The sequence below is a fragment of the Apodemus sylvaticus genome, chromosome 1, assembly GCF_947179515.1.
Source record: "Apodemus sylvaticus chromosome 1, mApoSyl1.1, whole genome shotgun sequence".
NCBI classification, from domain to species: domain Eukaryota; kingdom Metazoa; phylum Chordata; class Mammalia; order Rodentia; family Muridae; genus Apodemus; species Apodemus sylvaticus.
In genome coordinates, this window is record NC_067472.1 from 172,692,279 (window position 1) to 172,718,520 (window position 26,242).

At 36.3% G+C, this 26,242-nt stretch overlaps 1 protein-coding gene across 1 annotated transcript in view; it reads right to left on the reverse strand.

Moving 5' to 3' along the window:
- The window catches only part of LOC127694106 (vomeronasal type-2 receptor 116-like), a 48,984-nt gene that overhangs the window by 22,213 nt on the left and 529 nt on the right, over positions 1-26,242 (reverse strand). The window contains exons 2-5 of the mRNA XM_052195558.1: positions 15,612-15,903; positions 14,472-15,278; positions 11,505-11,732; positions 10,280-10,403 (exon numbers count right to left, since the gene is read on the reverse strand). Coding sequence (XP_052051518.1) covers positions 10,280-10,403; positions 11,505-11,732; positions 14,472-15,278; positions 15,612-15,903 — 1,451 coding nt within the window. The remainder of the gene's footprint in view (positions 1-10,279; positions 10,404-11,504; positions 11,733-14,471; positions 15,279-15,611; positions 15,904-26,242) is intronic.

Sequence of the window (26,242 nt, forward strand, 5' to 3'; positions counted from 1 at the left end):
GCCCCCCAGGAGGCTCAAATACCAGCGAGAGACAAGACCAACTAACTCCAGAGAACAAGATGGCAAAGGGCAAACGCAAGAATGCTACTAAAAGAAATCTAGGCAATATGGCAGCATCTGAACCAAACTCTCCAACATCAGCAAGTCCTGGTTATGCCAACACACCAGAGAAACAAGATTTGGATTTAAAATCACTGTTCATGATGCTGCTAGAAGAACACAAAAAGGACATGAATGAATCTCTTAAAGAAATACAGGGGAACATGAATAAGCTAGAAACCCGTATAAAGGAAACGCAAAAATCACTTAAAGAAATGCAGGAGAATAAGGTTGAAGAGACAGAAACGAATAAAGAAGAAACGAAAAAAAAAAAACTTAAAGAAATGCAGGAGAACTTGAGTCAACAGGCAGAAGTCATGAAAGAGGAAACACAAAAATCTCTTAAAGAATTACAGGAAAACACAAACAAACAAATGATGGAACTGAGCAAAACCATCCTGGATCTAAAAACAGAAGTAGAAACAACTAAGAAATCACAAAGGGAGACAACATTGGAGATAGAAAACCTTGAGAAGAAATCAGGGGCCATAGATGCAAATATAAACAACAGAATACAAGAGATGGAAGAAAGAATTTCAGATGCCGAAGATACCATAGAAACCATTGACTCAACAGTCAAAGAAAATGCAAAATGCAAAAAGCTTGTATCCCAGAACATCCAGGAAATCTAGGATACAATGAGAAGACCAAACCTAAAGATTATAGGTATAGATGAGAGTGAAGATTTACAACAGAAAGGGCCAGCAAATATTTTCAACAAAATTATGAAAGAAAACGTTCCCAACTTAAAGAGAGAGATGCCTATGAATATACAAGAAGCCTACAGAACTCCAAACAGACTGGATCTGAGCAGAAATACCTCTCGCCACATAATAATTAAAACCCCAAATGCACTAAACAAAGAAAGAATATTAAAGGCAGTAAGAGAAAATGGCCAAGTAACATATAAAGGAAGACCTATCAGAATCACACCAGACTTCTCACCAGAGACCATGAAAGCTAGAAGATCCTGGACAGATCTCATCCAGGCTCTAAGAGAACACAAATGTCAGCCAAGACTACTATACCCAGCAAAACTCTCAATCACAATAGATGGAGAAACCAAGACATTCCATGACAAAACCAAATTTACACAATATCTTTCCACACACTCAGCTCTGCAAAGAATAGCAGGAGGAAAACTCCAATACAAGGAGGGAAACGATACCCTGGAAAAAGCAAGATAGTAACCTTCCTTCATCAAACCCAAAAGAAGATAACCACTCAAATATAAAAAGAACATCAAAAATGACAGGAAGTAATAATCACTATTTCTTAATATCTCTTAAAATCAATAGACTCAATTCCCCAATAAAAAGGCAAAGACTAACAGACTGGATAAGGAAACAGGACCCTACATTTTGCTGCATACAGGAAACACACCTAATATCAAAGACAAAAACTACCTAAGAGTAAAAGGCCAGAAAACAATTTTACAAGCCAATGGTCTCGGGAAACGAGCCGGAGTAGCCATTCTACTATCACATAAAATGGACTTTCAACCTAAAGTCATCAAAAGAGACACTTAGGGACACTTCTTGCTGGTCAAAGGAAAAATCCACCAAGAAGAACTTTTAATTCTGAACATCTATGCACCAAATGCAAGGGCACCCTCATTCGCAAAAGATACTTTACTAAAGCTCAAAGTACACATTTCACCTAACACAATAATTGTGGGGGACTTCAACATTCCACTCTCCTCAATGGACCGATAAGGAAAGCAGAAATTAAACATGGAAACAGTAAAACTAATTGAAGCTTTGGACCAATTGGATTTGTCTGATATTTATAGAACTTTTCACCTTAAAGCAAAAGAATATACCTTTTTCTCAGCACCTGATGATACCTTCTCCAAAATCGACCTTATAATTGGTCACAAGACAGAACTCAACAAATACAATAAGATTGAATTAATCCCATGCCTACTATCAGATCACTATGGTGTAACAGTGGTTTTCGATAGCAACAAAAACAACAGAAAGCCCACATACACATGGAGGCTGAACAATACTCTACTCAATGACACTTTGCCAAAGAAGAAATAAAGAAAGAAATCAGAGACGTTTTAGAATTTAATGAAAATGAAGGCACAACATACCCAAATCTTTGGGACACAATGAAAGCAGTGCTAAGAGGAAAACTCATAGCCCTGAGTGCCTCCAAAAAGAAAATGGAGAGAGCATACACTGTCAGCTTAACGACACACCTGAAAGCCCTGGAACAAAAAGAAGCCAATTCACCCAGGAGGAGTAGAAGACAGGAAATCATCAAACTCAGGGCTGAAATCAATCAAGTGGAAACAAAGAGAACCACACAAAGAATCAACAAATCCAGGAGCTGGTTCTTTGAGAAAATCAACAAGATAGATAAACCCTTAGCCAGACTAACCAAAGGGCACATAGAAAGTATCCAAATTAACTAAATTAGAAATGAAAAAGGGGATAAAACAACAGAAACTGAGGAAATCCAAAAAATCATCAGATCCTACTATAAAATCCTATATTCAATAGAACTGGAGAATCTGGAGGAAATGGACGATTTCCTTGACAGATACCAAATACCAAAATTAAATCATAATGAAATAGATAATCTAACAGTCCCATAACCCCGAAAGAAATATAAGGGGTCATAGAAAGTCTTCCAAGAAAAAAAAAAAAAAAAAAAAAAAAAAAAAAAAAAAAAGCACTGGACCAGATGGTTTCAGTGCAGAATTCTATCAGACCTTCAAAGAGGACCTAACACCAATACTCTTCAAACTATTCCACGAAATAGAAACAGAAGGAACACTACCCAATTCCTTCTATGAAGCCATAGTTACGCTGATACCAAAACCACACAATGATGCAACAAAGAAAGAGAACTTCAGACCAATTTCCCTTATGAACATCGATGCAAAAATACTCAATAAAATTCTTGCCAACTGAATCCAAGAACACATCAAAACGATCATCCACCATGATCAAGTAGGCTTTATCCCTGGGATGCATGGTTGGTTCAATATACAGAAATCTATCAAGGCAATCCACTACATAAACAAACTCAAAGAAAAAAACCACATGGTCATTTCATTGGATGCTGAAAAAGCATTTGACAAAATTAAGCATCCTTTCATGCTTAAAGTCTTGGAAAGAACAGGAATTCAAGGCCCAAACCTAAACATAGTAAAAGCAATATACAGCAAACCAGTAGCCAGCATCAAACTAAATGGAGATAAACTTGAAACAATCCCACTAAAATTAGGGACTAGACAGGGCTGCCCCTTTGTCCTTATCTTTTCAATATTGTACTTGAGGTACTAGCTCGGGCAATTAGACAACATAAGGAAGTCAAAGGGATACAAATTGGAAAGGAAGAAATCAAACTATCATTATTTGCAGATGATATGATAGTCTACCTAAGTGACCCAAAAAAACTCCACTAGAGAACTTCTACAGCTGATAAACAACTTCGGCAAAGTGGCAGGTTATAAAATCAACTCAAGCAAATCAGTAGCCTTCCTATACTCAAAGCATAAGCAGGCTGAGAAAGAAATTGGGGAAATGACCCCCTTCACAATAGCCACAAACAGTATAAAGTATCTTGGGGTGACTCTTACCAAACATGTGAAAGATCTGTATGACAAGAATTTCAAGACTATGAAGAAGGAAATGGAAGAAGACCTCAAAAAATGGAAAAACCTCCCATGCTCATGGATCGGCAGGATTAATATAGTTAAAATGGCTATTTTGCCAAAGGCAATATACAGATTCAATGCAATACCCATCAAAATCCCAACTCAATTCTTCACAGAGTTAGAAAGAGCAATCCCCAAATTCATCTGGAATAACAAAAAACCCAGGGGAGCTAAAACTATTCTCAACAATAAAAGAAATTTTGGGGGAATCATTATCCCTGACCTCAAGCAATACTACAGAGCAATAGTGTTAAAAACTGTATGGTATTGGTACAGTGACAGGCAGGCAGATCAATGGAACAGTATTGAAGATCCAGAAATGAACCCACACACCTATGGCCACTTGATCCTCGACAAAGGGGCTATAAACATCCAATGGAAAAAAGATAGCCTTTTCAACAAATGGTGCTGGTTCAACTGGAGGTCAGCATGCAGAAGAATGCGAATTGATCCATCCTTGTCTCCTTGTACTAAACTCAACTCCAAATGGATCAAGGACCTCCACATAAAGCAAGACACTCTGAAGCTAATAGAAAAGAAACTGGAGAAGACTCTTGAGGACATCGGTCCTGGGGAACGTTCCTGAACAAAACACCAATAGCGTATGCTCTAAGATCAAGAATTGACAAATAGGACCTCATAAAATTACAAAGTTTCTGTAAGGCAAAGGACACCATCAAAAGGGCAAATCAGCAACCAACATATTGGGAAAAGATCTTCACCAACCCTACATCAGATAGAGGGCTAATATCCAATATATATAAAGAACTCAAAAAGTTAGACTCCAGAAAAGCAAATAACCCTATTAAAAATGGAGTACAGAGTTAAAGAATTTTCACCTGAAGAACTTCGGATGGCAGAGAATCATCTTAAAAAATGCTCAACTTCATTAGTCATTAGGGAAATGCAAATCAAAACAACCCTGAGATTTCACCTTACACCAGTCAGAATGGCTAAGATTAAAAATTCAGGAGACAGCAGATATTGGTGAGGATGTGGAGAAAGAGGAACACTCCTCCACTGCTGGTGGGGTTGCAAATTGGTACAACCACTCTGGAAAGCAGTCTGGCGGTTCCTCCGAAAACTGGGCACCTCACTTCCAGAAGATCCTGCTATACCACTCCTGAGCATATACCCAGAAGATTCCCCAGCATGTAATAAGGATACATCCACTATGTTCATAGCAGCCCTATTTATAATTGCCAGAAGCTGGAAAGAACCCAGGTATCCCTCAACAGAAGAGTGGATGCAAAAACTGCGGTTTATCTGCACAATGGAGTATTATTCAGTCATTAATAACAATGAATTTATGAAATTCTTAGGTAAATGGATAGAGCTGGAGAACATCATCCTAAGTGAGGTAACCCAGACTCAAAAGATGAATCATGGTATGCACTCACTAATAAGTGAATATTAACCTAGAAAACTGGAATACCAAAAACATAATCCACACATCAAATGAGGTACAAGAAGAACAGAGGAGTAGCCCCTTGTTCTGGAAAGACTCAGTGAAGCAGTATGGGACAAAACCAGAACAGGGAAGCGGGAAGGGCTGGGTAGGAAAGCAGGGGAAGGGAAGGGGGCTGAGGGGACTTTCAGGGAGTGGGGGTCTAGAAAAGGGGAAATCATTTGAAATGGAAATAAAAAATATATCGAATAAAAATAATAAACTTAAAAAGTTCAATAACCCTTCTTTAAACAAACAGTACCTAGGCTAAGAAAATATTAGGGAAACGTCTTTTACTGTAGCCACAAATAATATAAAATATCCTGCTGTAACTATAAACAAGGAAGTGAAAGAACTGTATGATAAGAACTTTAAGCCTCTGATGAAGAAATAAATTGAGGTAGAAAGAGATTTCAGAAGATGAAATGATTACCCTTGCTCATGTACCAGGAGGAGTAACATAGTAAATAAACATATCTTGTTAAAGCAATTTGTAGATTGAATGCAATTCCCTCCAAAATTCCACAAATTTTACAGATATTAAAAGACTAGCTCTCAACTTCATCTGAAAAAACTAAAACCAGGATATGTAAAACAATCCTGCACAAGAAAAAAACTGGAAGTACCATCATCCCTGATTTCAATGTATACTACAGAACAATAGTAGTAATAATTGCATGATGCTGACATAGAACCGACATGTGTTCAAAATAATATAAGTAAACATTCAAAAATAAACCTTCATGACTATGGACACTTGATATTTGACAAAGAAGTCAATAGTATACAATGGAAAAAGCATCTTCAGCAAATGGTGATGGTGTAACTGGATATCTGCATGTAGAAAAATGAAAATAAAGCCATATTTATCACCTTGCACACAGCTCAAGTCCAAATGGATCAAAGACCTCAACATAAAACCTGACAAAATAAATATAATAGAAGATAAAATGGGGAACTCCCTTGACCTCATTGGTACAGGAGAAAACTTTCTGAAGAGAACACCAATAGCCCAAGACTAAGATCACCAATTAATAAATTTAAGCTCATGAAATGAAAAAGCTTTTTCTAGGTCAAAGATATCATCAATAGGATTAAATAGCAGCCTGGAGAACGGAAAAAGAGTTTCACAAACTATACATTCAACTGAGCTCTTATATGCAAAATTTACCAAGAACTCAAGAAATTAGATAGCAACAAGTAAAATAAGTCAATTAAAAAATGAGATACAGAGCTAAACAGAGAATTTTCAATAGAGGCATCTCAAATAAAAAATAAATTATGGAAAGACAAAGTAATGCAAATCTTTTTCTGAGAAATACTTTTTTATAAAAATTTTCAGTATCTAAATACATTCTGATTAATGATTTAGATGTTAGACATGGTTGATTTAGCATTTCTGTTTCTATTCAATATCTTTCCTCAATTCTCAACATCCAGGTCCTTGGTTTCACTTACTCTGTACAAGATTTATTTTCACTGAATTCCTTTTGATACTAGAATTTTCTATTGTGAACATCCTGGCCAAGAACTAGCAATGTTTTCATATCAGTGTGTTTAGTTTCAGTAGCTCAAGACATGTATATTTACATAGATATTCAACTAACATTCAATAATTCAGTTACATGACATTATTGCATTTTTCCTAGTTGTCACAAGATTCTATATTAATCTATGTAAGAGTCAAACATTCTGTTAATACGCTCTTATTTTAAACACATTGGTATGGATGAGTTAATGATTATTATCATATTTTTAAGGCTTAAAGACCTTCACCTGTATGGGTGACATTCATTAGAGAAATGTTAGAAGTGACCCAAGTGTAGAATTAACATAATATATAAAATATATACAGAAAATATTTTTCTTCATCATGGGTGATGTCATAAATATGTTTTATATGTATTTCCCAAAGTATTTTGTACATCACATGTCAGATGTCAAAATAAATTTCTTTGGAGACTGATCACATGATCTTGAGTTTACTGTTTTTTTGTTTTGTTTTGTTTTGGTTTTTGGTTTTTTTTTTCCAGAGACAGGGTTCCTCTGTGTAGCCCTGGCTGTCCTGGAACTCACTTGCAGACCAGGCTGGCCTCGAACTCAGAAATCCGCCTGCCTCTGCCTCCCAGAGTGCTGGGATTACAGGCGTGCGCCACCACCGCCCGGCTGAGTTTACTGTTTTTATTCAAGTGAAACAGGACAATGAGAGTGAATCTTGGATCTTAAACATGCTGTGAAATTTACAAGGTAAATTAAAGGTGCAAAAAAATCATCCTGAGTAAGAGGAGACAAAAAAAAAAAAAAGACAAAAGTGCGGTCTAATCATTTATAAGAGGATTTTATCTGTTAAGTATTAATGCAGCAGGATAAAATTCCCTATAGCTACTGGTGTTAGGTATAAAGTTATGGCCTAGGAGAGTGAAGAAATGAAGCAGAAAAATGAATAGATATGAATGAATTGGATGTGAGACTGGAGTAGGAAGATCAAATGAAAAATGGAGAGAAGAGGGGAATACAATATGGAATATGTGAATGAAGAGCTATATAGAGAGCTCATTTGAGGAGTTGTATTTGCAAACAAGTACAGTTGAAGTTACTTAAAATATGTACATATGTGTAAGAAAATATAATTGGTATCACCAAGTAATATTAAATCAGAATGCCATTTCTGCGGAAACATAGGAATCAGTCTATCTCAAGATCTAGCTTAACTGCTCATGGGAATATATTCAAAGTATGCATCATCCTACCATTGGGACATTTGATTAACCATGTTCACTCATGCTCTACTTACAAAATCTAGAAACTGGAAACAACCTAGTTGTCCCCCAACAGAAAAATGAATAAAGCAAATATAATGCATTTACTTAATAGAATATTAATACTCAGATATTAAAAAAGATACCATGACATTTGCAGGCAAATATATGGAAATAGAAACCCCAAGTAAGGTATAGAAATATTAGAAAGATAAATATTGTATGTATTTGCTTATATCTTTATATTAGCTTTTAAATAGATTACAATAAAGATACACACTGTAGTGGTTAGGAATAGAGGAAAGGACTAGGCAGTCTCATTGATCTGCATGGGAGGATAGAATTTCTGGGTGGACTGAGCCAAGGGGTATAAAAATATGATGATCATGGAGGAGGGAGGGGAGATGGAATTGAGGGAGGGAATGAGGACAAGAACAGCTAGAAATAAAGGCAATTGAAGAAGCAACATGGAAACTTGATGCAATTGAAACATCTTATAATATATGAAAGTGATCCCAATGAAGTTTCCATATAGTGAGGGAAATAGAATGACACTGGTCAACAAATGAAGCTCAGAGTACTTGGACTGGATTTTATGAATATGAGATGATGGTTAAAAAGGTGCAGTAGAATCTCTCCCCCCACCAAAAACAAAAAAATAAAAATAAAAACAAAAAATGTCAAAATAAACAGGCTGTTGATAATAGGGTGCTCTGCAAAAACTGACAGCAAACTCACACTGCTCCAGATAGCACAGCACAACTCATCGAACATGGAATGGTGGGACAGTCCGTGTTGCACTTGTTCTAGGCTCCACATGATTAACAAGCTCCCTTCAGCTACATATGTGCAGGGCACATCAGTTTATGCCAGGCTCACTCTTTCAACCACATTTTTTCTTTTCTTTTATTGAGTATTTTCTTTATTTACATTTCAAATGTTATGTCCCTTTCTGGTTTCCCCTCCTTAAACCCCATATCACATCCCCCATACTCCTGCTTCTATGAGGTTGCTTCTCAACCTATGCCCCCACTTCTACCTCCCTGCCTTGGTATTCCTCTACACTGGGGCATTGAGCCTTCACAGGACCAAGAGCCTTTCTTTCCTTTGATGACTGACAAAGCCATTATGTGCTACATATGTGTCTGAAGCCATGGGTTGCTTCATGTGTACTCATGTATGCAAATGCTTACATGAACACTAAGAATGAAGCAGGAATCATAGTCTAAACAAATCAGTACTGGGTCATCTGCATGTAGATGAAAGCTTTCAGTTTAGTGATTCTATGTGACTCCTAAGCAAGTGACTCTCTGATTCTTGAATGTTCTCTTGGAACTTTTATTTTACTACTCTCTTTTCTTCTCCAACTTCAGCATGATGCTTTTTTAAAAGTATTATTATATTATAATATATATGTATATTTATTTATTTTATTATATTTTGTTGTTATCTTATAGAAAAATATTTAATTTTAATGACAGGCAGATAAGAAGTAGATCTGGATGAGAGAGGAGGTGGTAAATAATCTGGAAGAAATGGAGGAGGGGGAAATATATTCAGAGTATATTGTGTGAGAAAAGAATCTATGTTCAATAAAAGGGAGACACACTTTGTTTCTTTGGTTTCTTGAGACAGGGTTTCTTTGAGTAGCCCTGGATGTACTAGAACTCACTCTGTAGACCAGGCTGGCCTCCTATTCAGAATTCTGCTTATCTCTTCCTCCATCACTGTCTGGCTTGAGACTAACATTTTAAATGAACAGATAACATAAGTAAAACAAAGTAAACTTAGCAATAATAAACATTAAAATATATGTACTGGAGAAAGCAAATCTACCTGCTTAGTCACCTACTGTGTAAAACAATAACAACAACAAAAACAAGAACAGCATCAGCAACAGCAACAACAACAACAACAAAAATCCCAGTACTGGAAATAATGATAAATAGAAGACGTGAGGAATTCAAATTTTAATCTTACATGTGACTGTATGCTGTTTGAAAATATAAAGAAATGGTTCCAAAAACACTGTGTCCATGGTGAAATAAGACAGACCATTAATTGGTGGGATAGGTGAGTGTTCAGAGGAAAATATGTACAATGGGTCAACAATGTAAGTCGAGGAAGATTTCAGTATCTAGAATGTGGGATTTCAAAAGGAAATGCAACTAATAGCAATGCTTAATTTTTTAATCAGTGAATAAGAGATGTTCTCTAACTTATCTCCAGTCTTTTCCCATTGGCTTAGGTACAGCAGACTCCCAGGACAATCTGGAAACTTGTTTGTAAGCCTGTATTTACCTGTCTCGTTGGAAATCTCATTGTCTGCACAGGGAGTACAATCAAAGCAGCATACATCCTTGCCTTCCTGGGCAGCTTTCCTGAATCCAGGCCTACAGCTTTCACTACACACAGACCGAGGAATCTAAGAGAAATAAAAGCTATTAGCAAATACCTGGACTTCTTTGAATGCTTTGAGTAATAGAGAATTAGTAAGTATAATTGAGCAGTTAATTTTCAAATTACATCAGCTTACACTTACAATTGAAGCTAATGGTTGATGGTATTACTAATTTTATCAGGTTTGGGGTTACATGGCTCACATGTTTAACTTTTGGACCAATTCCTGAAAACATTGATAAGTATAGGTGTTTGAAGTAGTGTACAAGGAAGTAATGCTATTCATTCAGATTTAACTTGTCTTTATGCTTATTGGCTGCTAGGGAGAATGTTTATGGTGAAAGTGGTTGTTAATGTTGACTGACAACTTTACAGGAATTGGATTCATCATAGAAGTAAATCTTACATATCATTATGAGCAGATTTATACATGCACTTACCTGAGATAAGAAAAACCACCACAAAATCGAGGTCAGTATTTCACTGGATACTGTCACACACAGAAAGAAAAGGTGACAGAAGTGTGCAACCACATTCTTTGATCTCTAATTTCCCTCTAATTCTTCTCTATGAATATGTTGTCATCACCTCCATTGGCTTTTAAAACATCCTTTTCCCACAATATAATGAATGCTCACAGAGTCAGCGAAAAAACCTGCCCCCCTCAGTTACTTTTGTGGACAATTTACATGAAGCAGCAAGTCAAGCATTACACACAGACACACACTCACACTCACACACACACACACACACACACACACACACTTGTCATGCAATTATTCCTTTTCAGAGGCTTGGAAAGTAAAATGTCACTTTACTTAATGTAATTTCTTCATCTAGGTAACAAAATGAACCTATCAGTGTTCTGAGGCAGTAACTAATAGACACTCTTTTTAAAAGAAATGCTTGGGCATTAACAAAGTTAAAATAAACATATCCATTCATCCAAACAAGGAATAAGTAATAGTTATATTATATGTTAGTTATGTTATCTGTTTTTATGTGAAGATTTTTACTGGTAATTCAAAGTTTATTGGTACTGAGTGAGAGTCCAATGATCATGACATCCTGAGAATTACCTTACTTTTTATGAAAGGTCAGAACAGTAAGAGAAGTCACAACTCACCGTTGTAAACCCCATAGGCCATTGTATCATCTGTTCAAATAAAGAAAACTGTAGACCCTGGTGAGCACTTAGAGAATAGCTTCCCACTTTCACCTTTAATCCAAGACCACTTGGGAAATTCCAAAAATTAAGAATGTCATAATATGTGTCTAAGTTTCTTTCTGCATCAATTACTGTGTGTCCTCTCACATGACTTTTCTTTACCATTTTCTTTAGGAAAGGGAGAAGCTAAAAAAAAATGCAAAAATAAACGTTTTAAAACAGTTAAGATAGTAAATGATTTTTAAAAACACTACAAATAATCTCATTTGAAACAGGCATGTGCAATGGAAATGGTGAAAGTCATGAAGCCAGGACAGCTGTTTGTCATATTTCCAGCAAAGGTAAGCCAAATGCTTGGGTCAGTGTTATTCTATTTCCATTCTGGTTTTGGTCTCTGCCTCTTGCATTATTGGGAACTTTCTGCATTATGATTCATAATATGTATTTTCCTGAGAAAATCTTGTCTAAATTTTTAGGAAAGTCATAAACTTACTAGTCCTTCTGATTTTTAAGAAAATAATTTCATTTGGCTCTATTTGGAAGTCTTCCTTATGTCCTGGAGATTGTGAGAAACACAGATAAGCACAAAATTAGAAATTTCTAAGTGAGGCAGTGACTCCAGCGATCTTCTTGATTTTCTGCCCCCTAAGCAAACCCAAACATTATGGATGGAACAGATTAAACTTACAAATATTTGACAAACTCTGACTGGCCAGGAGAACTGGTAACTGAATCTAGACCATTTTTTTTTTTTTACTTTCAGACTTAGAGCTGTCTGAAAATGTAGTTTAAGCATAGGGCATCGTATTTGGTATACTAGTTGAGTATCAGAACTTAGTAAGTATTGACTAAATTTAGATTGACTAAAATGAACTTTTACTATTTAAGAGTAGACATGATAAAATGATATAAAAACATTATATATTAGTATCGCCATTCATGAAACAACTAGTTCAAAAATTTTCTGTTTGTCTGGAGTGCTTTAAAAGTGAAAACACTCTCAGCCTAAAAGCAGAGAGAAGAAGATTTATGGGACATATGGGGAGGGGGGACCTGGGAAAGGGGAAATCATTTGGAATGTAAACAAAGAATATAGAAAATAAAAATATTTTTTAAAAAGCAGGTACCATGTAATATACTTGCTTTGGTGGGTACATTCCCTAAATTCATTGAGTTGATGATTTAGATTAGATAATAAAAATAAAATCTATTCTCATTGTTCTTTTCTAATTTTGATTGAACCCCAAGATGTGTTGAAAAAATCAAAACCATGTCTGGAGACAAAATTATATTATCTATATTTCTTGTATTATCTTTAGGGTGTCTTTCTTCTGTGGAATCCATATGAATGATGAACCTACCTGGCTGCTAGTTAGACAGAGACTTGTGATTCCCCTTATAATCATGTCTGGGTCTCCTCTCTCACAGACACATTATCTTCTCCTGAGAAACCCTAACAACTCACAGTGTTGGCCCTGGACCTCATTCTTTTAAGCCCACATGATAAGAAAAATCATGAAATCAAAACAACCCTGAGATTTCACCTTACACCAGTCAGAATGGCTAAGGTCAAAAACTCAGGAGACAGCAGGTGTTGGCGAGGATGTGGAGAAAGAGGAACACTCCTCCACTGCTGGTGGGGCTGTAAGATGGTACAACCACTGTGGAAATTAGTCTGGAGGTTCCTCAGAAAACTGGACATGAGACTTCCAGAGGACCCTGCTATACCTCTCCTGGGCATATACCCAAAGGATTCCCCAGCATGCAATAAAGGCACCTGCTCCATTATGTTCATAGCAGCCTTATTAATAATTGCCAGAAGCTGGAAAGAACCCAGATGCCCCTCAAAGGAGGAATGAATACAGAAAATGAGGTATATTTACACAATGGAATACTACTCAGCAATTAGAAACAATGAATTCACAAAATTTTTAGGCAAATGGTTTGATCTAGAAAATATCATCCTAAGTGAGGTAACCCAATCACAAAAGAATATACATGGAATGCAATCTCTGATAAATGGATACTAATTAGCCCAGAAGCCCTGAATACCCAAGGCACAAATTGCATAACAAATGACTCCCATGAAGAAGCATGGAGAGGGTCCTGATCCTGGAAAGGATTGATCTAGCATGAGAAGGGAATATAAGGACAGAGAAAAAGGAGGGAGGTGATTGGAGAAGGGATGGAGAGAAGAAGGTTTATGGGACATATGGGGAGGGGGGATCCGAGAAAGGGGAAATCATTTGGAATGTAAACAAAAAATATAGAAAATAAAAACATTTAAAAAAAGAAAGAAAAATCATGAAAGGAGCTTTCAAACATACTGAGTAAGTGAAAGATACTTAGATTGAAGTGCATTAAGTTTCAAAAGGCTCATTCTATACAATATAAATCTTTGAACTGAACACAGCCAAGACACACAGGTAACAATTTATATGGATTGAGCTAATTCATATTTCTTTGATAAGCTAACCCTACCGATGCACTTTTGGAATATATTTAGAATTTCTGTCCTTAAAGATAGGGCCTGAACATCTTAATTATACTTTAAAGTAATGCTTCACTGTATAACCCTGTGGTAGTGCTCAGGGGCATCTTAACGCTAAGATCTACTGCTCTGTTCTCTTCTCTGAGAAATATATACAGGACATTTCAGCTTTTCACATTGAAGATATTATGAACAAAACTGTGAGGCAAATTGGTAGATGAATTCAATATTATCTCAAGTTTTTCTCTTGTTCCTAGCATTCCATGTATAAATAACACTTACTTGGGATTTAACATTGACCTCTAGACAGAGAAACAATATTCACTCCTTTGCTTACTGGCAGCATAGCCTAGAACAAATGATGCTCAATTTAATGCCTTCATAAAAAATAAAAATGCCACATGGCTGACATAAAATACAGGAAGGGATATTACCTGCCAGGGGGAGAATACCATATCTTCTCCATTGGCATATGGTTGGGTCTGTATTTGTTGAAGATTCATCTCATGGAGACTATAGGCCACAGCATACACAGCATTGTATATATTGTAGCCTTCGTCACTCATGGCTGGGTCAAAAAGGTGTCTGGGAAGTAAATCCAAAGAAGCATTGGGTTGGCAGTTCTCCAAAAGTTGACAATCAAATTTAGAAAATGAGCACTTGAAAAACAAATACCAAAACTTAGGAAGATAATCGTCATCTGGGTATTTGTAGGGATTAACTGTTTGGACAAAATTCATAAACTCAACTATCTCTTCATGGTGGTGTGAAAAAATGAGACTTCCATGAAATGACTCAACCATAAAATAATCAGAATGGGTATCAACATCCCATGAAGAGTTTAAGACCCAGACTTTCCATGTCACTAACAGATGCACAATATGTCGCATTAAACCTTGTACAGAAACAATATCTCCATATATAACTATCACATTTGCTGATGATTTCTCAATCTTCTCCATATTTTTCCATAATGCATTGGAAAATGCATTCCATGTCCCAGAGATCATTTTCAAAAAGGCTATGCAGATGCCATGGCTCTCCATATTTTCTCTCAAGTCTGATAGAATCTGAGTCCCTCTGTGGTCATCTGGGAGGATCAGACCAACCCAGGACCAGCTGAAATGAAGCATCAAAAGAACTATGGCAAGTGACAGAGATGTGTCCTTGGGGGCCATCTGATAGAGAGAATTAAACTGACTTTGGTCATTCAAGATAGAATCGAAAGGCCCAAAAGTGAGCTGAAGAGATAACCAAATACATTGGCATCAGACAAAATCTTAGTCCAAAATCCACAGATGGAAACAGTCAAGATCAAGATTGTCATGTCTTGTAAACCCATTACATTTTCCTACAAAAATTGCTGACAGGTCTCTAGTTGCAAAAATGTAGCTAGTCTTACCCACCTCTCCTTTCATTCTATTTTAAGTAATGTGATTATGGAAATAATATAAAGTATTTCCTTATTTTTCTTTGATAGGTTACTAAGTCCAATGCCCCTATTTTAAATTTACAGACACCTATAATGTCAACAAAGGATGCTTGTCTCCTAGTTGCCACATCCTGTTCCTCACCTGAGGTATTTTGTAGAGTTTTAGAAGTGCTCCAATGTGGGCAGATGCTGACCATGATGGCCCTGTGAGTACAACAGGTGACTTTTTCTTGTTTCCACAGTCACAATTAGGAAGGGGATGTCTTATCCATGTACGCCAAAGAAAGACACTATAAAGAATATTCTTTTCAGTATATAGCATATTATAGATATCATATCCAATAGTAGTATTGGGTAGAAGATGAGGGTTTCTGTTGATCTCCTCAATGGCAAACATGAGAGCCAAGACAAACTGGTAGTTCTTAAATTTATACCTGCAGAGATTTCACAAAATTACACAGGAGGAAGCCATAGATCATACAAGATTTCTATTTAGTGCAGTGGTTTTATAATGTAAATGCCAATGGTTCTATTAAATCACTATTATAATATCGTCTCATAAATAACTGGCATCAGAATGGAAATTTTAAGCAGATGAGGTTAGTAATGTCCTACATTTATCAATTATGGTCTCTAGGACTATGCTTTATCATCATATTGCTTTATTCATGTTTCATGAATGGAAAAAGGTCTTTGAATAAAGAATTAGGTTCTGAAAAACATCAGAACTCTTGCTGTTTGAATCTTTGCATTTCAGTCTCTACAATTATGAAAGGACAATGTATCTCGTTTCAATCACCCTCTTTTCTATGAAAATATTCACCTTAAAAATTAGCATAAAATTAATTCAAATAATATATTCCCACAAGTGTCATGTTTGTGTCTTTTTCATAAGGTGGTCTGGAACACACTATATAGAACTGGCTGTTGTGAAGTAATGAAGAGCTTCCTGGCTCTACTTCTAATTGATGGGATTAATTTATGTGAAACCACACCCAAATTTATTTTACCTTTGTGTGTATTTATGAGTTATGTGTGCCACTTTTGTGCATATGAGGTTTTGTGCAGGTATGATTTCATCAGTTTCATGAACTATGAAAGCAAGACAGAAGGACATCCAGGGTCAGTCCCAAATGTCCACATGATTTCACATGCAATCTCTTAATGAATTGTTTAATTATTGACTCACAGACTAACTTATTTGATTGTTTGAGACAGAATCTAACAATGTAGCTTTGGCTGGCCCAGCACACACTCTGTAAACAAATTTGAACTCGAAATTATGAAGACTTTCTATCTCTCCTTTCCCAGTGCTCCTGAGAAGAGAAAAAAAAGAGTATCATGCAAACTGACTTTGCAGTTCCTTTATTGTTTTCAGCACATAAGCCTTGAACTCTAGCCAGCCAACTTGCAGGATTCACATCTTATTGTTCTACCTTCCACATAATTGTTATCTTTGTGAGGTCTGAACTCAGGTCCTCAAATTGAATCTAGAGCAGTTTATCTTGTAAGGCAGCTGTAGATTTGTCTAATAATAACAATGTGATAAGAGAAAAACTAGACCATTAATGATGCCAAAACCACACACACAATGAAAGAGCTTTGAATTTAGTATCTAAGTATGCTGTTCCCAAAACAGTTTCCTTAAACTTATATTTAGCAAATAGTTCTTCAGTTGGATATAAAAATATTTTATAAGACATTTTCAGGGTTTCCACAAAAAAGCAGCATTATGTTTTCTATATATAGGGAAGGAGACTATTTCTCCTCTAAATATACTTGAAAAGAAAATAAACAAGGCATATTTAGATGTAGAAGTTTCTGCATAATTTTGTCATTTTTAATATTTTTTTTTAATTTTCATTTTTGTCATTTCCTTTTTTTTTTTTGCTTTAATGAATGTGTGCATTTCTGGTATTTTTTTATTTCACTACTCCTTCTCTAAAGTTCCTTTTTTCCACTCATGTAGCTCCTGGTATGCCACATATGTGACGTGTATGATGAGTCATAGAATATTCACTTTGTTCCTCCCTTCTCCATACCTCTTTCCATGCCATGATGTGTGTTTCTTTTAAACCATGTGGATATTTCTAGTAACATGGCACAAAATTAAACAAAAGACTTCGTGTATATCACAATTTAAAACAAATATGTAAGGATGTGCTCGTATTTATTAGGATGAAATAATGACAATCACAGAACTCATAAGGAGCAGAAACGACTATAGACTAAGACAGGAATGGAAAGAGCAGCAATGAAAATATTTTAAGTAAAAAATGTATTATATAGGAAGCTTAGGAGGAGGGTGGCCTCATGGGAAGACCAGCAGTCTCAATATACCTTGATGCCCAAGATGTTTCCAACACTGTTACAACAACCAGGCAGCATATGCCCACTGAAATGTCCAGAAGAGGACTGCCTGGTCTGCTTTCGGTGAGAGAAGATGCGCCTAGCCCTTGAGAGAAATGAGGTCCCAGGAAGTGGGAGGTCTGGTGGGATAGGAGAATGGGGGTGGGAAATTCTCTAGAAGACAGGAGGGATGTGGTATGGAAAAGGGAGTATTTGGGGGCAGACTTACTGTAAAAGAGGATTAAAGAATAGTTAAAAAAAAGGAATTCTTAAATCAAAAGCACTAGAATAACAATTAGCCACACTATGAGTATGTACATTTCAGTAAACTTCCATGAAATCAGAATAACCATTCTAATTCACATTAGAAAGTCAAATATCATACGTCTTTCATACTCTTTATCTAGAATATATATCAGGAAGATACAAGATTGGATCCTGTAGAACTTTATGGAAAGTCTCCATTTCTGAGGACACTACATACTTGAATCACAAAACATGGAGAAATCACACAGTTACTTACTTACTTTACTTCTCCTGGCTAGATTTCATACTGTTGTAAGATGCTATGCATGCTACCAAGGAAAATAAAATAATCATTATTCTCACCAAGATGTGAATCTTGAGGGATATAGCAATGACTGGGATTATCTGATAAGCCATCTGGTACTATACTGGGCATACACGTTACATGTGGATCCAAACTTTGTCTGATTTAATATAGGATTCACTCCATAGAATAGAAAACATGCATCACACCACAAAAATGGCAAGACTTTGTGATAAGGTAAGTCATAGATCTACAGGGATAACTTAATAATCTTATTATGCGAAAGTACAAAATTAACCACTAATGACTTATCATTGTACCCACAGATTAGCACATCCATCAGCCAGCCTGATAAATTCTTTTTTATACAAAATGACAAATAATACATGAATCAATGGCTGATCATGATACAGATTATAATAGACTATGCAGTGCTAATCCATAAATGTGGGTTAGATATCATACTCCTCCCAACAAGGTGCTGACAGAAAAGAAGTGGGAAGATTGTGAATACCAGAAGCTCTGGATAACCTCAAGGAAAGAATATTTTCAGTCCTCAAGAGTTGCACATTTGAACCGAGCATGATTATGAAAGCATGTACAAGACTATGTGTACTCATTTAAACAAGACAAAATACCAACATTGATGAAATAGGTATATAATGTCACCCTGAGTCAAAATCCTATTGAGATTAGGTAGTTACTGGGTGAGCAATACTCAATTTCTTCACTGTTGTGACCCTTAGGAAGGTTCTAGTGAAATAGTGCTTACAGAACACAAACTGTACTTGACTGGAAAAATGAAAAGAAACAAGTTTCATAAGAGAATAGGGGTCAAAAGAAAGGATATTAGATGATGGGGTGGTGTGTGTTTATATGGTTAAAATACTTTGTGTGAAACTCATAAAAATTAACTGCATTTGAAGGCAAAATTAAATTTATAAAAGTATATGTAATGAAAGCATATTTTGTCAGAACTGTTAGAAGCAAGATATTTTTGTTAGTAGACAGTATAGATTTAAATGCACACATATATAAATATGATATGTATCATTTTGGCTATTTCATACAAGTAAACAAAGGCTTGCAAAGAGACTATCCAGTGTAATCACCACTTCATATTTTATGATGAAGCAGCTCAGGGGAATCCAAGCTTCCCAACATAAAGCAATGATAAGGGGATAGGGTCTTCATTTTTAAGATTTATTTTAGATTCATATTTTGAGAAAACACATATATGGTAATTAAAACTCTTTAAATGCAACAAAATCTTACTTGATACTTTATCCTTTTTTCATTAAGTGAGTTTAAAATAGGTTATATTGATTGATTAAACATCCATTTTTTTAATTTTTTTATTCGATATAATTTATTTACATTTCAAATGATTTCCCCTTTTCTAGCCCCCCCCCCCACTCCCCAAAAGTCCCATAAGTCCCCTTCTCTTCCCCTGTCCTCCCTCCCACCCCTTCGCAGTTCCCCGTTCTGGTTTTGCCAAATACTGTTTCACTGAGTCTTTCCAGAACCAGGGACCACTCCTCCTTTCTTCTTGTATCTCATTTGATGTGTGGATTATGTTTTGGGTATTCCAGTTTTCTAGGTTAATAACCACTTATTAGTGAGTGCATACCATGATTCACCTTTTGAGTCTGGGTTACCTCACTTAGTATGATGTTCTCTAGCTCCATCCATTTGCCTAAGAATTTCATGAATTCATTGTTTCTAATGGCTGAATAGTACTCCATTGTGTAGATATACCACATTTTTTGCATCCACTCTTCTGTTGAGGGATACCTGGGTTCTTTCCAGCGTCTGGCAATTATAAATAGGGCTGCTATGAACATAGTAGAGCATGTATCCTTATTACATGGTGGGGAATCCTCTGGGTATATGCCCAGGAGTGGTATAGCAGGATCTTCTGGAAGTGAGGTGCCCAGTTTTCGGAGGAACCGCCAGACTGATTTCCAGAGTGGTTGTACCAATTTGCAACCCCACCAGCAGTGGAGGAGTGTTCCTCTTTCTCCACACCCTCTCCAACACCTGCTGTCTCCTGAATTTTTAATCTTAGCCATTCTGACTGGTGTAAGATGAAATCTTAGGGTTGTTTTGATTTGCATTTCCCTAATGACTAATGAAGTTGAGCATTTTTTAAGATGCTTCTCCGCCATCCGAAGTTCTTCAGGTGAGAATTCTTTGTTTAACTCTGTACCCCATTTTTTAATAGGGTTGTTCGGTTTTCTGGAGTCTAACTTCTTGAGTTCTTTATATATATTGGATATTAGCCCTCTATCTGATGTAGGATTGGTGAAGATCTTTTCCCAATTTGTTGGTTGCCGATCTGTCCTCTTGATGGTGTCCTTTGCCTTACAGAAACTCTGTAACCTTATGAGGTCCCATTTGTCAATTCTTGCTCTTAGAGCATACACTATTGGTGTTCTGTTCAGAAACTTTCTCCCTGTACCGATGTGCTCAAGGGTCTTCCCCAGTTTCTTTTCTATTAGCTTCAGAGTGTCTGGCTTTATGTGGAGGTCCTTGATCCATTTGGATTTGAGCTTAGTACAAGGAGACAAGGATGAATCAATTCGCATTCTTCTGCATGCTGACCTCCAGTTGAACCAGCACCATTTGTTGAAAAGGCTATCTTTTTTCCATTGGATGTTTTCAGCCTCTTTGTCGAGGATCAAGTGGCCATAGGTGTGTGGGTTCATTTCTGGATCTTCAATCCTGTTCCATTGATCCTCCTGCCTGTCACTGTACCAATACCATGCAGTTTTTAACACTATTGCTCTGTAGTATTGCTTGAGGTTAGGGATACTGATTCCCCCAGATTTTCTTTTGTTGCTGAGAATAGTTTTAGCTATCCTGGGTTTTTTGTTGTTCCAGATGAATTTGATAATTGCTCTTTCTAACTCTGTGAAGAATTGAGTTGGGATTTTGATGGGTATTGCATTGAATCTGTATATTGCTTTTGGCAAAATGGCCATTTTAACTATATTGATTCTACCGATCCATGAGCATGGGAGGTTTTCCCATTTTTTGAGGTCTTCTTCCATTTCCTTCTTCAGAGTCTTGAAGTTCTTGTCATACAGATCTTTCACATTAAACATCCATTTTAATATATTTAAAGAATCTGCTGTTCAGGAACATGTATGTTTTTATTTGCTTATGATGACTACATTTTTTTATTTTGTCTCACTTCTTTCTTTTTTCTCACCATATTATTACCCATTGAGATCCATGCTCTATATTTGTTTCTATCTCTCTCTTTCTCTCATGTGTGTGTTTGTGTGTTTAAAAAAACATTGATAAAGAATCAAACACTTATTTCAAAAAACAGGGAATTTGAGTTTGATGGTACAAACCAATAATACCATTGTCCAAGAGGCAGAAGCAAGTAGACCTCTGATTTACAGGCCAGCCTGGTGTACATAGAAAGTTTCAGAATGGCCAAGACTACACAAGAAATCCATGTCTCAAGAAATGAAAAAAAGAGGAAAGAAGCAGAGAGAGACAGAGACAGAGACAGCCAAAGAGAGACAGAGACAGAGAGACAGAGAGAGACACAGAGAAAGACAGACACAGACAGAGACAGACAGAGACAGAGAGACAGAGAAACAGAGACCCTGACCAGAAGCAAGATGGGGAGTATGGAGGAAAGATTTTATCAGGTGACTGGCTCCACATTATAATCCATCCCTGAAAGACACATCTCAGGAAGACTTCAGGACAAAATATAACACAAGGCCAATATGTGGAGGCAGGAGATGATACAGAGGACACAGAGAGATTCTACATACTGGCTTTCTCGTAATGTATTTCTCAACCTGCTTTGATTTACAATTCATGATTACCAGCCTCAGAATGGATTCATTCAAAATGGGTAACACTACAGTTTATCCTACAAAATATGCAATCTCATGGGGATATTTTCTTAGTTGATGGTTCCCTCGTTTTTGATGAATTTAGCATGTCTCACGTTGATACAAAACTTTGCAGCATATTTAGTTTACATTTCTTCATTGCTGTTCATTATTGGAGGAAGTCTGTACAGGTACTCCAATAGGGTACGAGCCTGCACACAGGAGTTGATCCACTGGCCAAGGATCAATGCTGTTTACTGGTTTGCTTACTGTGGCTTGCTAAGTCTGCTTTCTTTTAAAGCTGATTCCTTATACAAAGGAAGTTTATTAATAAATATAGTGTATTATATAAAGTTTGCAAGGGAAAATGTGACAATCGGCAGAAATCCATCATACATGAGGAAAAGTTATCAGGAAATTAATCAAGAAATGTTGCACAAAGGGAACTCAGGATATCTCCAGTGCTCAGAGACACAGTGGCCTTGGGACAAATAACTGAAGCCCTTCAGTAGGGGGATGAAGTGGGTTTCCAAGATCCAAAAATCACAACTTCCTTAAAGCCCAAGGTCCAGGCCATTACTGGCCTTGCTAAGCATATTCCTGGTTTTAGACAAGGAATTACATCTCTATTCCTGGGGTCAGAACCCCAGGAAAAGGCTCCCCTAAGGCACAAACACTAAACTATTACATTCTTTGCCAAATCAGTTCCTCCTCCATACCCCAGAGCCCCAGAGAAAGCCTTGGATTGGTATATCTCACAAAACATCTGCTTTCTTATTGTAACCAGGACCACATTTGCCATAGTAGAACTCTACCCACAATGGTCTGGGCCCTCCCACATCAAGGAATGTTTAAGAAAATACCCTACAGTCCTGACTTTTGCTGATCTTATTGAAGCAATTACTCAATTGAGTCTTCCTTTTCTCCCATGACTCTAGTTTCTGGAAAGTTGACATAAAACTAACCAGCAACAAAAAATTATGAGATAAAAATCTACAAATGTTTTAGACAATATGAAAATATTATAAAATTGATAATAATAGTTTAATAAATGTATAGGATAATGAAAACTCAAAAAATAATCTTAACGATAGGTTACTTAAAAGATTCTTATTGGAATAATAACACTAACAACATGCAGAAAAATCTGGAGAAATGGTCAGAATTCTGAACAATTTCTTGTATTATTTCTAAATGTTTAGCACATCAGATAACTTACATTGTAATTTAGAGAATACTTTATGAATTATTTTCTTATTCAATTGGAGTAGATCAAATTAAAACATCATACAACTCAATAATTTCTTAATCTCTTAATTTAAAAGAAAATTAACCTACAAAGTTCGAAATATTTTCTACATCTATTTCTGTAATCTATATCTATTTCTGAAAGTGATAGTTTGACATATATGGTAGAAAAATATCCACAGTGCTGATAATGACTTCTATCATCACTCACCTAAGCAAAACAAGGCAAAATCTCATAAATCAGAGTGAGTGGTACACACTAGAAGGGCTGCTTGTGTTTGTGTTTCCTGTGCAGGAAATTACCTTTGTATATCAAAGCTTCTTTATTAATTATCCAAAGAAAAAGGAAGCTAGAAAGCTCAACCCAAGGGCCAGTTAAATAATAAAGTGTAGATGACAAAATATCAGAGAATACACTAAAGCAAACACCACAGTTGTACATCTCAAATAAATGAATACAATCCCAATAACTGATAGACTTCCAGCAAAGGATTTAAAGAATACTCAATGACCGTTCTGACTGTGTAAGTAACAAAGTTCAGAGGGCTGCAATTCATGGAAGTAGAGACCTCAATTATAATGCCACAGGCAAGAGTGGAGAAATGGGCTCATGATAAAGATACATTTAGTGATAGAACTATTTTCACTGGGAATACACAGAATGGTAAATTAGACAAAGCAAATTTGCATCTCTTTCAGACACCAAAAATGTCCTAGAAAACTTGCAGGAGCTACATTTTTTATTGTTTTACTTGTGAAAATACAGTACAAATGTAACTGTATATAGAAAAACTGTCTGGGAACTTATGGGACAAGTTTGTTGTTGGACTGTGGTGGCACACACTTTTAATCAAGCCCAGCACTGAGGAGGCAGAGGCAGGCAAGTTTCTGAGTTTGAGGTCAGCCTGGTCTACATAGTGAGTTCCAGGACAGCCAGTGCTACACAGAAAAACCCTGTCTTAAAAAAAAAAACTAAAAAAAAAAAAAATTAAAACAATACATGGTTGTTAATATTTTATAGTGAAAATATTCTTTTCCAGTAATGCATCACTTTGATTTTATTTTTGACTATATAAAAATTGACTATAAAATGAATAATTTTATAGGATAAAATTCTGTCAGTTATCATGTATAAGCCAGCTACTTATGGCTCATGGGTCGGAAAGTAGCGTCTTTCCACATATGGGCCTGTTGCTAAATGATGTACAAACTACCACATACATTAGTGCCTGGGCTGCTGAAAGTAGAGAAAAGAGGAAACTGAGAGGAAGAAGAGGTCTTAATTATAATGAAATAGGATGACATATACCCTGCATCCAGTGTTCCCAGGCTGCTAGGCATATAACACATATCTGTGATGTCATTTAAGATGTGATCTTTAAGCAATTGTGTCTACCATGAATTAGATCTTTGAGATATGAATTATGGCATGTAGATATAAAATTTAGGGGCCTGGAGAGATGGCTCAGAGGTTAACAGCATTGACTGCTCTTCCAACGTCCTGTGTTCAAATCCCAGCAACCAGCAATTACATGATGAAGAAGAAGAAGAAGAAGAAGAAGAAGAAGAAGAAGAAGAAGAAGAAGAAGAAGAAGAAGAAGAAGAAGAAGAAGAAGAAGAAGAAGAAGAAGAAGAGGAAGAGGAGGAGGAGGAGGAGGAGGAGGAGGAGGAGGAGGAGGAGGAGGAGGAGGAGGAGGAAGAGGAGGAGGAGGAGGAGGAGGAGGAGGAGGAGGAGGAGGAGGAGAAACAGGCTGATATCTTAGTTCCAGGACAGCCAGGGCCACAACCTGGCAAGATGGTCAGCAGGTACAAAGATGCCTGCTGTTAACCCACATGATATGAGCTTAAAACCCAAACCTCACAGTGGGCTCATTCCCACAGTTTGTCCTCTGAAATGTACAATTCATACCACACAAAATAAAATATAAAAAGTTAAAAATTAAGATATAAAATTTTGGATCTGTGGCCATCTTTGCTGTGTTAGGCTCAAATTATATATTTGTCAAGACCCCTAATATCTCACGAGTTGTTACTTCTGAACATATTCCTTCATCTACTCTTTTTCCTTTTGTTTTTGTTTTACTTAAAACTCCACCTAGGATTTAACAATCAAACAGAGTTGTCACACTGAGCACAATACACATTCATAAGTATGTTTTCTTTCTTTTTATCCATTTTCTTCCTACTGATTTTCTCATATGTTCACAGATATTTACAAGCTCTATTTTTCTATTTCATGGTATTTTTTAATTGATCCATAGAGATTCCAGATATATGCTTTGGGTAGGCATTCTCTATTTCCTCTATGAAGGGAAAGAACTTAATTCTTCCCTTTACTTTCTGAAGAGATCAGACTATTCTGAAGCGGTTTCTTAAATTCTGAAGCAAATTTCAGAAAAGCTTAAAACTGCCGCAAGTGTGGATCATCCCAGATAGAGTATTTTGTGAGCACATACATATGAAGGAGGAAAATCGCTATCAACACATATGGTAAGCAGATAACCTTTTAAAATTTGTCTGAGAGAAAAAAGTTTAGGACCAAAAAAAAAAAAAAAAAAAAAAAAAAAAAAAAAAAAAAAAAGCTCAATGATATGAAAAGCTATCTAGAACAGAAATTGCTTGCAAATTTTAATTTTGGCAGTTCTATTCAGAAATCAGCTGGGTGTAACATAGTCAGTATTTGTCACTCTCACAACATTCTAGGCACACATGAGTGTCTTCACTCAGTTACACAAGTTCAGGAGCACATCTGGACTTCAAGAAAAC